The sequence below is a fragment of the Parus major genome, unplaced genomic scaffold, assembly GCF_001522545.3.
Source record: "Parus major isolate Abel unplaced genomic scaffold, Parus_major1.1 Scaffold334, whole genome shotgun sequence".
Classification (NCBI taxonomy): Eukaryota; Metazoa; Chordata; class Aves; order Passeriformes; family Paridae; genus Parus; species Parus major.
Window position 1 is genome coordinate 114,547 of NW_015379281.1, and position 13,041 is coordinate 127,587.

The 13,041-nt window shown below is 38.6% G+C and overlaps 1 protein-coding gene across 4 annotated transcripts; it reads left to right on the top strand.

Annotated features, from left to right (window-relative positions):
- The first annotated feature begins 602 nt into the window (after positions 1–602).
- SVIP (small VCP interacting protein) lies at positions 603–6,024 on the top strand. 4 transcript variants are annotated; one of them, XM_015616032.3, is made up of 4 exons: positions 652–1,061; positions 1,996–2,046; positions 4,243–4,356; positions 5,165–6,024. In XM_015616032.3, the coding sequence occupies exons 1-4, from the start codon at positions 999–1,001 to the stop codon at positions 5,177–5,179; spliced, it is 243 nt and encodes an 80-aa protein (XP_015471518.2). In that variant the 5' UTR covers positions 652–998; the 3' UTR covers positions 5,180–6,024. The 4 variants fall into 4 exon arrangements, with proteins under 4 accessions (XP_033367425.1, XP_015471518.2, XP_033367426.1 ...); XM_033511535.1 differs by lacking the exon at positions 652–1,061 and adding an exon at positions 1,087–1,420; XM_033511536.1 differs by lacking the exon at positions 652–1,061 and adding an exon at positions 1,092–1,285.
- The last annotated feature ends 7,017 nt before the right edge of the window (positions 6,025–13,041 follow it).

Below are 13,041 nucleotides of genomic sequence, written 5' to 3' on the forward strand. Positions count from 1 at the left end.
AAGAGGGAATGTCTTTAAACTGAAAGAGGGTAGATTTAGAGTATGCATTTAGAGGAACTTCTTTACTGTGACAGTAGTGAGGCAGTAGCAGAGGTCGCCCAGAGAAGCTGTGGCTACCCCATCCCCAAAAATGTCCGAGCCCAGGCTGGATGGGCCTTGGAGCAACCTGGTCTAGTGGAAGGTGTCACTGACCATGGTAGAGGGTTTGGAACTACGTGGTCATTAAAATCGCTTCCAACCCAACCCACTCTATGATTTTACCCGAGTCACATGATTCTATGCCTAATTATAGATGCAGGGAACAAACACAAAAACTTAAATTCGTACTTCACAATGATGTATGACATCACAAGCTAATTAAATAAAAGATAGGGCAAGAACACGGATGCAAAAAAGATATACTTTGTTTAAAATTACTGAGGAAGACAAGAAACTGGGCAGATGTTGCATGATCGTTTATGAATAATACATTTTATATTCCTCACATAATCCTTGGGGATTGATGTATGCACCAGCCCTCAAATTCAGGAAATGTTGAATCCGGTAAGGCTGGAGTCTACTATAAAAAGCTGGAAAAGAAGGTTTTTTCTTTTGTTTTAAGGAAAAAAATGGAAGAAATAGAGGAGCCAGTAAGAGACATCTTCAACCACCCAAGTCGAGCTAGATCAGCGCCGGCTTCACCTCTGAGCTCCAGCAGCGCCGATGGAAGGCAGAGACGGGCGGTGCATAGGTTCGGAAGTGTTGGCAGAGCACGCCGTCAGCAGGCCCTGAACCCGACATCGGCTGGGAAACCAATCGCATTGTTCTCCCTTTGCCGTCATAGAACACCTTCCATTGAATTCACTACCGGGGGCACTCGTGCGACCCCACTGCAGCGCCCCGCCCCGCCCGCCACGGCCCCAGGCCCGGGAGGGCACTGCTGGCTCGGCGCCCCGCGGGGACCGTGGGCGGGGTCGCCGCCGCTTCCTCCGCGGCGCTTGTGGGCGGTCGGGTTCGCCATGGGGCAGTGCCTACCCTGCTTGGGGAGTGCCGTCAAGGACGTGGTGGAGACGCCCGACCCGGTGAGTGTGGGATCACGGTGGCGGTCCCCGGCCCGGGGGCGGTCCCCCCTCCTTTACCCTGTTGTTTATCAGTGACGCCTAGCGTCGCCACGATGAGGGTGAGCGCAGGGGGCGGTGATCTTCCTTCTTCAACATGGAGGCCAGGCCGTGAGGCTGTTGTAGTGCCCCGGGAGGTAGTGGCAGTGCCGGGAAAAGGAAACACGTCCTTCGGCCCCCGGCCCGGGGTGGGTAGAACTTTTGGGCTGAAGCCACCCGGGGCATCCCGCAGCTTGGGGCCTGGCGCCCAGAACGTCCTGCTTCTCTGCCTCACGGATCACGTGTGGGCACTTCTATGGTTGTACGGAGACCGGGGGTTTCAGGTGGGACGTTTTAGTGCATAATTGTGGCCAATATGACCCAAATTTTTACAAGGAATAGGAAAAGCTGGGCGTTTTTGTCCAGTACATAGTGTTGCTCACTTCTAACTACCCTCCATTGCATGACGTTTTTCCTAGGTGAGTAAGAACTCATCTGTGTGCTTTGTACCCCTCTTCTGAGGATTTCATGGGGGAGAAGGAAGGGAGCTTACTTTGCCTGGGAGAACAAGCATTGCCCTTTCCAGACTCTAAAAGGACATTTCATAGACTGCATGCCATTTCACCCCAGTCTGGATTTTTTTGAGTGAATGCATTCAAAACGGTGCAGAACGGCTGAATAGCGATTTCTGGTGAGGTTTGACTGTATATATGTCAGCAGCTGCTCTTCTGGCATATTCACTAGAAACACTATGTTCTTGCAGGCTGGCAATGCAGGGTAAGATGATGCTAATTAACTTGAAGTTGACATTTTGTGGGAGTTAGTATCAGATCTGAGTCATACTTAAAAATTAAGACTTGAAAAAGAATGCAAAGACTATATTGAAGTAGAATTTCACTATCTTTAACTTTATATCTAGGAAATAAAAAGAAGACAACTAGCAGAAGCTGCTGAAAAGAGGCAGATGGAGGTAACGTCTGATAAAATGTCATTTATTGAAATTATTTTTAGATCACTGTTTATGGGGAGAATGGCTATGGCTTTTCTGGTAACACTGGATATCATGTTTGGATTGTGGGAATTGTCATTAAGTACTTCCCTAGTATTATTAGTGTTGTAGTTATGCCTTTTTTATATATATTAAGAATTTTACAGCTAGGTAGGTGCTCTAAGGTCATTGCAAAGTAACTGAGCTTGTTTGGATGGGAAATACTTTACAGTAGTTTATAAAACAACCCAAGAACTGGAAGAGGAAGTTCAACATTATTTTTTCTTTATTCTAAGGCTTGAAAACAAGAGATAGAGAAGTATTCAAACCAGAGTGGTCAAACAGTTGTTGCAGTAGAAATTTCAAGTGGTACTGCACTTGCACTTTCCTTTAAAATTGGGGTTTTATGCACTTGCAGGTTCTGTTTATCAGCAAGGCAACAGTTTGAACATGTTTATTAGCTCAGATTCCAGCAAAGATGTAGTATTAACTCGGTATTTTGTCTTTCTAAGGTTGCCAAGCTTTAACTGCTTTGATATTTTTAAAGTTAGAAGAGGTAGGATACAAATGTTCTAGCCAGCCTGAACAGCCAGCCTGTTTCTTTTTCCTTATGTACCTCTAAAAAAATGCTTATACCTTATACTATTATTGTAGTTTTTGAATTCTGTGTCTTAGAGACCACAGCTGAACTTTGAAAATAAATGATTGTTATTTGTGTGAATATTAGTGACTTTACTTATTGAATTAGGAATTAACCATTATGCGTGGGGACCATGTTGACCTGTTTTGAAGGGAGTTTGGTAAATAATTGGAGCTACAGCTGAGTGATGCATTAGACTCCTTAAAACTCTTGATTTTGTGTCATTCTATATACTAAAAGCAATCCACATGTTATTTTCAATCACAAATGGGTTTGAATTACAAAGAGATTTTTAAGCATAACAGCAGGAAATAGCTAGCTCTTAACTGGCTAAAAAGTTTTCCTGAGTGAAAGGAGAAATGAAGCAATTTAGGGTTGTGGATGTCCTTGGAAATTTGTGGGACCCATTATGCTGACAAAGAGAAATGGAAGTAGCACTCTGTTACCTTTTGTTTTCTTGGAAGACAAAGGGGTAAAGCATCTACCAGGATTTTTCAGGACTGTCTTTGAGGACATTTTAGCCTCTGAATGTTGGGTAATGGAGATGCTTTGCAAGCAGCCATACTTAGTTTCGCCCTAGTGAGGGGACAAGAGAGTAGATCAGATGTCCTTTCTCTGCTTAGTGTTCTCCTGTAAATGCTTCTTAGCTGCTCATTATCCCTTCCTGACATCATGTGAGATGTTCTTCTTTTGGGGTGCTGCAGGCAGGCAGTTTGGGTACCTGACTCACTTGGAAGGCCAGTTTCCTAAGAGGCAGAGTTAAGAGTATGGTCTAAGCAGGCTGGTAATTGGTGGTAAGATTTGTCTTAGTACCCCACTGAGAATTGAGCTTATTGTCAGGACATTGAAATTCAGGTGAGAACGTTGCTGTTTTGCCTTGGTAGATTTTGTCATCTTTTGTATAACTTCTGCTATGTTATTATAACCCTAAACTTAGAAAAGAATCAAGTTTTTTAAACTTTTTTCTATTTGTTTTTCATGGTGTTAACTGTCTGCAATTCTGATACTCCTGCCATCTAGTTTAGATTGTCATTAAACAGTTCCCACAAGGGATGTGAAGCAGTCAGTTCACGACAGCATTTTCATTTGGTTTTTCTGCTACCACACACCCTGTGACATTTTGAAGGGTAGACTATCATGCAGGGTATTTCTCACAGATCACAATTTAAAAGTTGAACTTCTTCACAGCCTGGGCACTACTAACACAGCTCTTCTTCTCTCCTGTTCATGAGGGTGAAAGTAGGGCCTGACACTGAAAAAAGCAGACAAAAATTTTGTGGACTATTGGGAAGGGAAGTTCTGGTCCTGCATCTGAGAATTAAGTATCTTCACCTGGATGTAATAACAGTGAAACAAAACCACCCTCACCCATGGGACCAAGAGTTCACAGAATGAGGAAATACCCTGAAATGTCTACCTTGATATAATAGTAGCATTACTAAGTGCTTTAGTCTTTTCATGCAAACCACAGTTGATAAAATAGTGTTTCCAACACTTGCAGTTTGGTTTTTCTCCAGAAAAATTGTGCTTTCTCCCAGGCTTCCTCTCGAGGTATTAAGAATGCTTACTCTGTAGAGCAGAAGAAAAAGAAACAAGAAGAAATAGAAAGAAGAATTGCAGCTTCATGTCCTGGAGGAGAAGGAAGACTGAGAGTAAGTTTAAAAAAGAAACAATATGATTCAACTGTCCATATATCCATTGGAAAATCCTGTTTTGTCATGCAGAAGATTGAATAACTTGAGGAAAAACCAAGAGGAAGGGAAATGGAATAAAAATAGAAGTATGTGTCATTATCATGCAGTGTTCTTAATTAGAACTTCATCACTAGGACAGAAAGACAGCAGGGATGGCAGAGAGCTTTTTTCCCCCCTCTTCCCAGTTTCTAGATCTATGATGCATCAGTTTTACAGGTCTCTAAACACTGGGGACCCCATCACTGTGTTACTATGTACTCAATGTCCCTTTTCACTGCCAGTTGAGATTGTCTGTTTTACTTCAGAGCTTATAGAAAACATTTTAACTAAGAAGAGCAATGGTTTTGGGTTTATATATGTGTGTCTCATTACAAAAGAAGTGCCAGTGTTGGCATAAATATGGATGAAGTTTACTACTATTGCTATTCTAATGTGAGCTTTACCTCAGAAGGCCAGGCAGAGAGTTAATGAAGAATTACAGTCTCTCCAAAACAATAGATGTATCTGATCATTGAAACTCAGGCTTTGTAAACCTTCATCTTTTGCCCTCATTACTGTATATGACTCAGGAGGCAGGAGTTTCTATAAGTTGCCATTGATACACTGCATGTCCATCACTTGCTGGGATAAAAGGTGAATTGAGAATTTAAAGATAAATGGAGAATTTATTGTAGTTCAACAATATGATGTTTGTTTGGTTTGGGATTTTTTCTTTCTTTTCCTTGTCGTCATACAAACCGGTGGTATGTTTTGTTTGTTTCTTTAGTGGCAGGTTGGATAACACATAACTTCTGAAGAAAGATGATTGATGTTTACTGCCAATAACTTGTCAGTTTCTGCAGCCAAGTGGCACTTACTCATCATATGGCTTTTGCTATTTTCATCTGGAAGCAGTATGTTGCCATTGTGGGACAATGGATGTGGAAACATTCATAAAGAAACTTAAAAACTAATCTGAGCACTGTGGTTTTGCCAATTTTGTTTGTTTGTTTTCCATGCATATTTTATTGCTTTCCTGTCAAGACTTCCTGTCAGCTGGAGGTGGCCTCCTTACATATAGTCAGTCAATATGTATATACTGTCTGGTCAGTTGATGTCTGTCTGTCTGTGTATGACTAGCCTGAGGAAGCTCAGGTGCCCATGTGTTGGTTTTGATGGTTATTTCAAGCTCTACAATTAAACTTGGTCTCCAAGTCCTCATGTAGAAAGTTTTTCACACACACACATATATATATATGTATTTGAATTTGCAGATGACAGCATTTCTTTTCTGTTTCCTGATTATTCTTGGACTGCTTAGAAATTTAGTGCCTTTTTCAAAAAAAGAAATGTAGAGTCATGGAGGGTCTTTACAAATGGAATAATTTTGTGACTAGTTAAAAGAAAAAATAGAAACCTTTATAAATCCTGTGTACTTAGATGAAGAATGCTGTTTTATTATGTGTGTAATAATTGTTCTCATATTCTCATGTGGATTTCTTTTGAGTCTGTAAGTATTTGTAATGAACACTGGAAGTTAAACACGAAATTAAAAACCCTGTTATTAGTTGTTTTCATTTATTACCACAAGAGGGCAATGCTGCCCTTCTCAACAGCATTGAAAATAAACTGGAAAACAGTTTGCCATCTCTTTGTCAGTTCGTTTCCAAAAGTTTATGTGTTATTTAGGTGGACTGCTTACAGTGCAAAACCATTTTCTTTTCCCCAGAGAGCATTATGCACATTGTGCATGTACTCAGTACTGCAATTGCAGAATTTCTAACCTAGTCAAGCCTAGAGGCTTTTTTTTTCACCCCTTGAACTATGTATTTTGTCTTTCATATATATCTCAGTACTGCCCAGTGTTGTCCTGGGAGTGCAGTCTTGACACAGTTTCCTGGCTTAGCCTTCAAAATTGAGTTGAGAAGGGAGAACTTTCAATATTAATATAATGGTGTTTGGCCTGAAAAAAGCTGTGTCCTTGGCTGAGGACTGCCTTCAGTTTCCTTTGAGTGTTGGCAGTTGCTTTTTTCAGTGTATTAACTGGTCGTAATTTTTTTTAAAGTACTGAAAATGCATTGAGTTACAAAAAGTATCTCAGACATTAATTCAAAATGAGAATTTCAGTCTAACATCCCAGTAGGTGTCCTATAAGACACTTAAGCAGCACTTACACTTGGTCACTTGGGGTATTTAAAACTTCAAACATTTTTCTCTTCATTTTCTGTCATACTGCTCCCCCAAAACTGCAAGTGCAGCAAATAACCATGGCTCTTGTCATCCAAGCCTCTGCTTGCATTGGTGCCATGAACACTTTAATTTAAAGCCATTGAAAGAACCTAGAGAAACCAATCACGCTCTTCTCTCTCTCCATCTTCCAAGCCAGAGCTGCCTGTGATTCTTAAGAGACCAAGTTTTGAATCCTGGATTTATTCTATGGCTAAGGAACCACATCAGAGGATATGGGACTGTGTAGTTCTAGATTAGGAATCACCTACAAAGCTGTTCTAAAAGATGTTCCTACACGGTACGCATCCAGGCTCAACTGACTGGGAATTGTTTGGGTAAATAAAAACACTTATTGTTGGTTTAAGTTTTGTTTCAGCTGAGAGTGAAAGCAGAAACTACTGCAGGCAGTATTGTACAACTGATAAACTACATGACATGTATCATTAAACAGTAAGGTTGAGAGCCACATAGATTAGAGCTGCTCTCTCCTTATAGATGTCTTCCCTGTCTTTCTTATTGCTTAGTGCAGCACTAAGTTAACGTGAACCACAACAGTTTTGTCCTTTTTTTCTCCAATCCTAGATGTTTACTTCACCTCAGAGTTAAAATGCACCTTTTCACATAGATTAACTAGACAGTTGATATTTTGTTTACATCAGTACAACTTTTTTTTCTTCATCTTCTTGCACTTCAAACACTGGCAAGCCAAAGCCCATTGCTGGTAAATAGGACTGAAAAGCTGACTCTCTGTGACTGTGATAGCATCATCTTTGGAAACCATTTGCCAGTCCATATGGTTAAAATACACATATTATGCTAGAGAGAGAGAGTGTAGCAGATGTCCTGAAATTTGGGAAGACAGAGAAGCTGTGTCTCCACAAGGATGGGCAGCATCACAGTGGACCCTGAGGAACATAGATTACTTTAGCATGTGGTTTTGGCACAGTGACAAGACTAAATACTTGAGACAGAGCTCATCAGGTATAAGCAGTGCCAGAAGTTTTTCCAGAATCTGGGAAAGCCTGTCCAGCCCTGTCAACATCAGTGTGATCCCACTTGTCTGTTCCACCTTACCTTAGTCAACATGCCACAGGCTAAGAAAGTAGGAGACAGAGCAAAGAAGCAGCACTGTACCTCCTTCCCTTGTCAGGTACTGAGAGGCTGCTGCCAATTAGGCAGTACAACGCATAAGCCCAAAAAGAACCAAACCCTTGTCAGCATCTCTGGGAGATTCTTCTCAAACTCTGTGGTGTGGCAAACAGCTCATCTTCCAGATCAAAAGTGAACATGTGTAATGAATTCAGGATTAAGTCTTCAGTTATGAGAAACTTGCTATATATATAGTCTCATTTCACGCATCTCCACCAACAATCCTTTAACTAGCTGCCATTAATTTTCCGTACTGTCTCTAAATTGCTGGTGGAAAAAAAAAAGGTGGTACTGCAAAGGAAGGAGCAATTATCCCTATAATAAAAATGCGAAAAAGCTCTATCCTGTCATACAGGATACATCATGTGATATTTATATCAGTGATGTAAATAATCCTGCTTGGAAAAAAATCTCCAGGTAATGTATGAATAGCAGGGTGACAGAATGCACTTCCTATAACAAGCAGTAACAGATATTACAGTTACATTTCCAAAGTTTGAATAGCTTCCAGCATGGTGAGGTGTATTTGACATTATACAATAACAATGGGTTTTGTACATAAATTTTACATAATTTATCCATTTTGAGATTAAGCACAGTTTATTCACAGGCAGCTCCCATGGGATTTGGTCTGTGAGGACTTTGAGAAAAGGCTTTGTTGCAGCTCCTATCACTTAAACTTTTTAGGACTTCAGCCTCCTCAACATTCACATTCAGCCAATTTACACAGCAATATAGTTAGCTAAAATCACTACATGATGGAAAATGACTTAAATCTGTTTTGCCTCCACCACTGCAACAAGGGCTGTATGTCTTTGAGCAAGATTCTACTGCTCAGCTTTAGCTTTATTAATTGAGCCATAATGTTCTAATAAACTAACAAATGTTTTTTACATCAGGCGGTACTGGCAATACTTCAAAATAAAATCTTACAGTCTCCCATTCTGGAACTGGCAAAGTTGAAGTTTTAAGCGAGGACAACTTTTTTAAAGACATTTGAGTACCTCAAAACAAAAGGAGACTATTTTGATAGGTACATGTGAGAGCTATAGCTGGTCTACAGCTGCACAGATAAAATTAGCCATGACAGACACCAACTCAACCGGCCTGGCTCCTTAGGGAATAGAAGTAAACAAGTCTCTGGGTATGTAGTGATAGGTCCTATTCAAACAGGACCCCAGCCAATCCCTTTGAACCATGAAGGCACTCGTATCATTGGCCCGTGCTCTGAGTAAAGACCCCTAACCAATCATGTATGAAAGTGTAGGGAATTTGCCCTATAAAAGAGGGTGCCCAACAATAAAATCTGGCTGTTGCTGCATGAACCTAGTCTGTTCTTGTTGCATTCCTGTCTCCAACATCAGCGACAGGTACAGTTCAACACATAAAAGAGGTTCATGTTTAGTTTAAAATCTTGATTTGGATTTACTGGGACTGTTGAAATTTACTATTAAAATAAACCTATGAATACCTTTTTATAATTATCTGCTCTGATTTTTTAATATGTAAACACCTTCAAATATTTAAAAAACCAACATAATAATAGCAACACAAACATAGTCTTGGATGATGGAAATAAAGATTGAACCTGAAGGTCTTGGATGTCTTTTCAATGTTAATGATTCTATGAAATCCAGCTAATTGTGTTTAAAAAAATAGCCATTATTTCTAAATAAACATCTCACATTTTCATGAGTGGTTTTTTTTTTTCATTTGAAAATAGATCTCTCTGTGCTTACATTAAAATAATGATTTTTTTTTCAGCTATGCTACATTTTTTCTAAAATTATGTTCCTTGTGGTCTGTTTTCTGCTCCCTTATAGAGCACATATGACAACTTCTATGACAGCTGAGACTTCCTATGGCTTTTCAAAAGATTTATTGCTTGAATATGTGTTTAATCTTCGTAGAAAGTGTTTCAAAATAAGAACAAAAGGCTGCAACTTTGGAATTACGTCCTGCTACTTTGCTGCACCAAGCAAGTGTGAATTGTATTCAGCAGTTATTTTTAAATGGTGAGGTAGGCCTTTTACACAGAAGTAAAATACAACATGCTGATTTTAATGAGGCACAGAACATGAAAGGTGGCCTTGATGCTTTCTATCTCACAGACATTTTGCTGTTAAGGACCACAGGAGCAGAATATAGGACCATTGTTTTTGAATTTACCATCAGAAAATAGAGAAAAATACTAGTCAGTACTAAATTAAATTATTTCAAAGATGCTTTTGAATTTTTTTCCCTGCAAAGAAAAATTATTTTTCAATAAAATTTGGGTATTTCTGTGTTATCTGTTTGCCCCTTTCTTTGTGCAGCTCATTATTAGGGCAGCAAGCAGTGTTGTGTATTGTCAGCATCCAGTCAGTAGCAGCAAAGTGGAGATGAGAGAGATTACAAATAATAAGAGTTCCAAAATGTATGAGTACCTAAAAAAATTTATTTTCTAAGTTTATACAGTCATCAAAACAATCCCACAAAATTGTCTTTATAGGATGTTACAAGGCACATAAATTACCAAATATAAACATAGAAAAGTATCCAAAACAATGAACTGAGCCCACAAAAACCTTTAGCTATATTACAGTTTTGAATGATTTATGAGAATGTGAATCACTCTATTTATAGGGTAATGAATATCTCACATTTAACATGACCAACAACATTAAAAAGAAAGGGAAGGAAAAGGTCATATCCAAGAGCAGTGCCATATTTCGTGACTCGATATTTGCATCTTCTGAAGCTCTTCCTTGGGTCTGAAGGCTGTGCACCTGTTACTGGTTCCCTTACGGGCTGTAGAACATCTCTTCATTGGTATGACTAACCAGCTCCACGGACTGACAGAGGAAGGGGCAATCTCTCCACTTTCCCATGCTTTTACATTGGGCAACTTTGTGAAAAACAGAAAGGATCTACAAATAGATTGAACACTCAGTATTGCCTTCAGCTTTAAATAGTGAAATGGTGTGAAAGGGCTTCTTGGGCCTTTTTGCTTTTAAGTAATAGCTTTGAGAAGTTGTTTGCATTCAATAAGCCATTATATTCTACTAATTAAGAGAAGATTGAAAAACATACAAATAGCAAATTTTTATTTCATTTCAAGGGACATTACCAAATAATTTCCCCAAATACCCATTTTCCACCTGCATATATATATTTCCACTAGCCTAACAGTCAGAGATTCAGAGTAATAAGATTTTCATTCAAATATATTTCATTGTCTATTTTCTTCCATTAACAGGATCCACTGCTCTATGTAGCTCTAAGTATACATTCACATATTAAAGAGTAATAATTTGGCTAAAAATATATGTCTATTTATTATCTGATTGTAGTAATTAGCCTATCATGGGTAATTTCCTATAAAAGATACAGTACTAGAAATAAATAGTTCTAAATTCAAAGATCTTCAAAATGGGGTGTCATTTCCAGTCTGTGTTAAATTTTCCGAAGTCCTTTTAAAGCATTAACTAAATTCACTACACTTGGAAGAATAATTTGGACCTACATACATGAAGTCCCACCCACATGAGAAGCTTATTTCACTGAACCTCCTTCTTAGTTTTGTAATGGGCAGAAACAACCAGATAATTGTCTGGATTCATGTCCCTGAGGTTTGGAGACTTGCTCTGGATTGGAGAAGTTTTCCCATCTGCTCGGGAGATTTGAAGCATTCGGCATGGGTCATGCTTCAGTAAGTAACCTGCAAAAGTCTCCCAGCCTCCTCCAACACGAACCATCACGTGTTTGTTGTGCAGCATCTGAAATTACATAGGCGGGAAAAAACACAAACACTCTTGAGATGCAACCATTAAACTACTTACTTTAATTCAAAGTTAAAAACTTATGATGGTAGTCCACAATAAAAGGAAAGGAAAATAAGGTAGAGTGGTTTTATTTGCATTTTAAAAGTAAATTTCAAAAAAAACCCTTTAAGAAAATGTGCTGCTATTTTAAACTAAAGATTTTCATATTTTATGTAAATAAATGCTATACGTTTTTCTAGTCCTATAGCATGAAGTCTTTCTCTTCTTCAGGTGTTTAGTAGAAATATGCCAGGGAACATGACTACATTTAGATTATTTTTTTGAAAATATGTTAGTAAAGACACCATTTTATATTGTCTTGAAATTGGATTTTCTTTATAGGAATAGTGAAGGGCAAGCAACCAAAACAATTTCCTCTATCTCTGAAAAATTACCAAAAAAACAATTAAGAAAATGAAGTTCCACTTATCTTAAAAGTTAAGTCTTGCTGATAATGCATTCTAATGGAATAGTTTAAAGCTGTAATTAAAAGAATCCAATGAGGCACATCAGAAATAATTTATCTGTAATTGTCTGGAAACATCTGAATTTTCTGCCAAAATTCAAATAAAATTTTTCTCCAAGTGCCAGTGTACCTTCTCCCTGGCCTACTCTTGAGTTCAGTTGGTGATTGTACCCACTTCTCCCTTTTGTTTCTCCATGCAGAAATAAATACCAGTGAGGTATCATAAAGCAGTACAATCTGTATTTTATTGGTTTATTTTATAATCAAAATTGTAAATACCACACTGAAAAATGCTTTGATCAGGATATCTCATGAAATGCTAAATATTTAGCTGTAGTACCAGAAATTAAAAATTAGTTCTGTAAAAGGCATCTAGAAGACATTTAACACAGTCTGGGTTTTTGAATTTGGATGTATGGCTGTGATGCCTATATGGACATGTTCAAAACTCCCTTGAGAGCTGGCAGTACTTGCAGTTGAGACTTACATGCTATGTAAACCTTTTGTAACACAGTATAGCAAACAAAACAGGAAACATCCCAAATCAAACAAAATCATACATAATAGAAGGCAAAAAATTAACTTTAAAAAAAAAAAAACCTCAAAAAAACCCCCACCTCAGCCTACTGTTTGAATTCTGTGACATAAGGAGACAAATTCACATGGAATGAAGAAAACATGGCCAGCTGTACAACTTACTGAAGTTTGAAAATCAGGTTATGTAAGAAAGAAATGGAACTCTTCATTAGAATAAGCAGCTGCAGATTAAAATCTCATTTAACAGTTTTCATTTAAAACATTTTTACACAATGAAATTCTTGCTTCTGCACTTTGGTTTTTATGTGAAACATAATGGGAAATCAATTATGGATACTGAAAAATAAAGTTACTTCTGATCCATTGCAAGGAGGTGCTCAAGCACTCTCAGTTTCATTAGTATCTCCCAGCTACTGAGTCTGCCCTGTTGCTCTGAGTTGCTGGGTTGGATGAGTGTGTTAGCTTCTACAATAGCTGTAC

Bases quoted from the DNA above. Each gene is read 5' to 3' on its own strand.
- SVIP (XM_033511534.1), top strand. From the start codon at position 609: ATGGAAGAAATAGAGGAGCCAGTAAGAGACATCTTCAACCACCCAAGT. The intron at 1,062-1,555 runs GTGAGTGTGGGA...CGTTTTTCCTAG, and splicing joins TGGTGGAGACGCCCGACCCG to GTGAGTAAGAACTCATCTGT.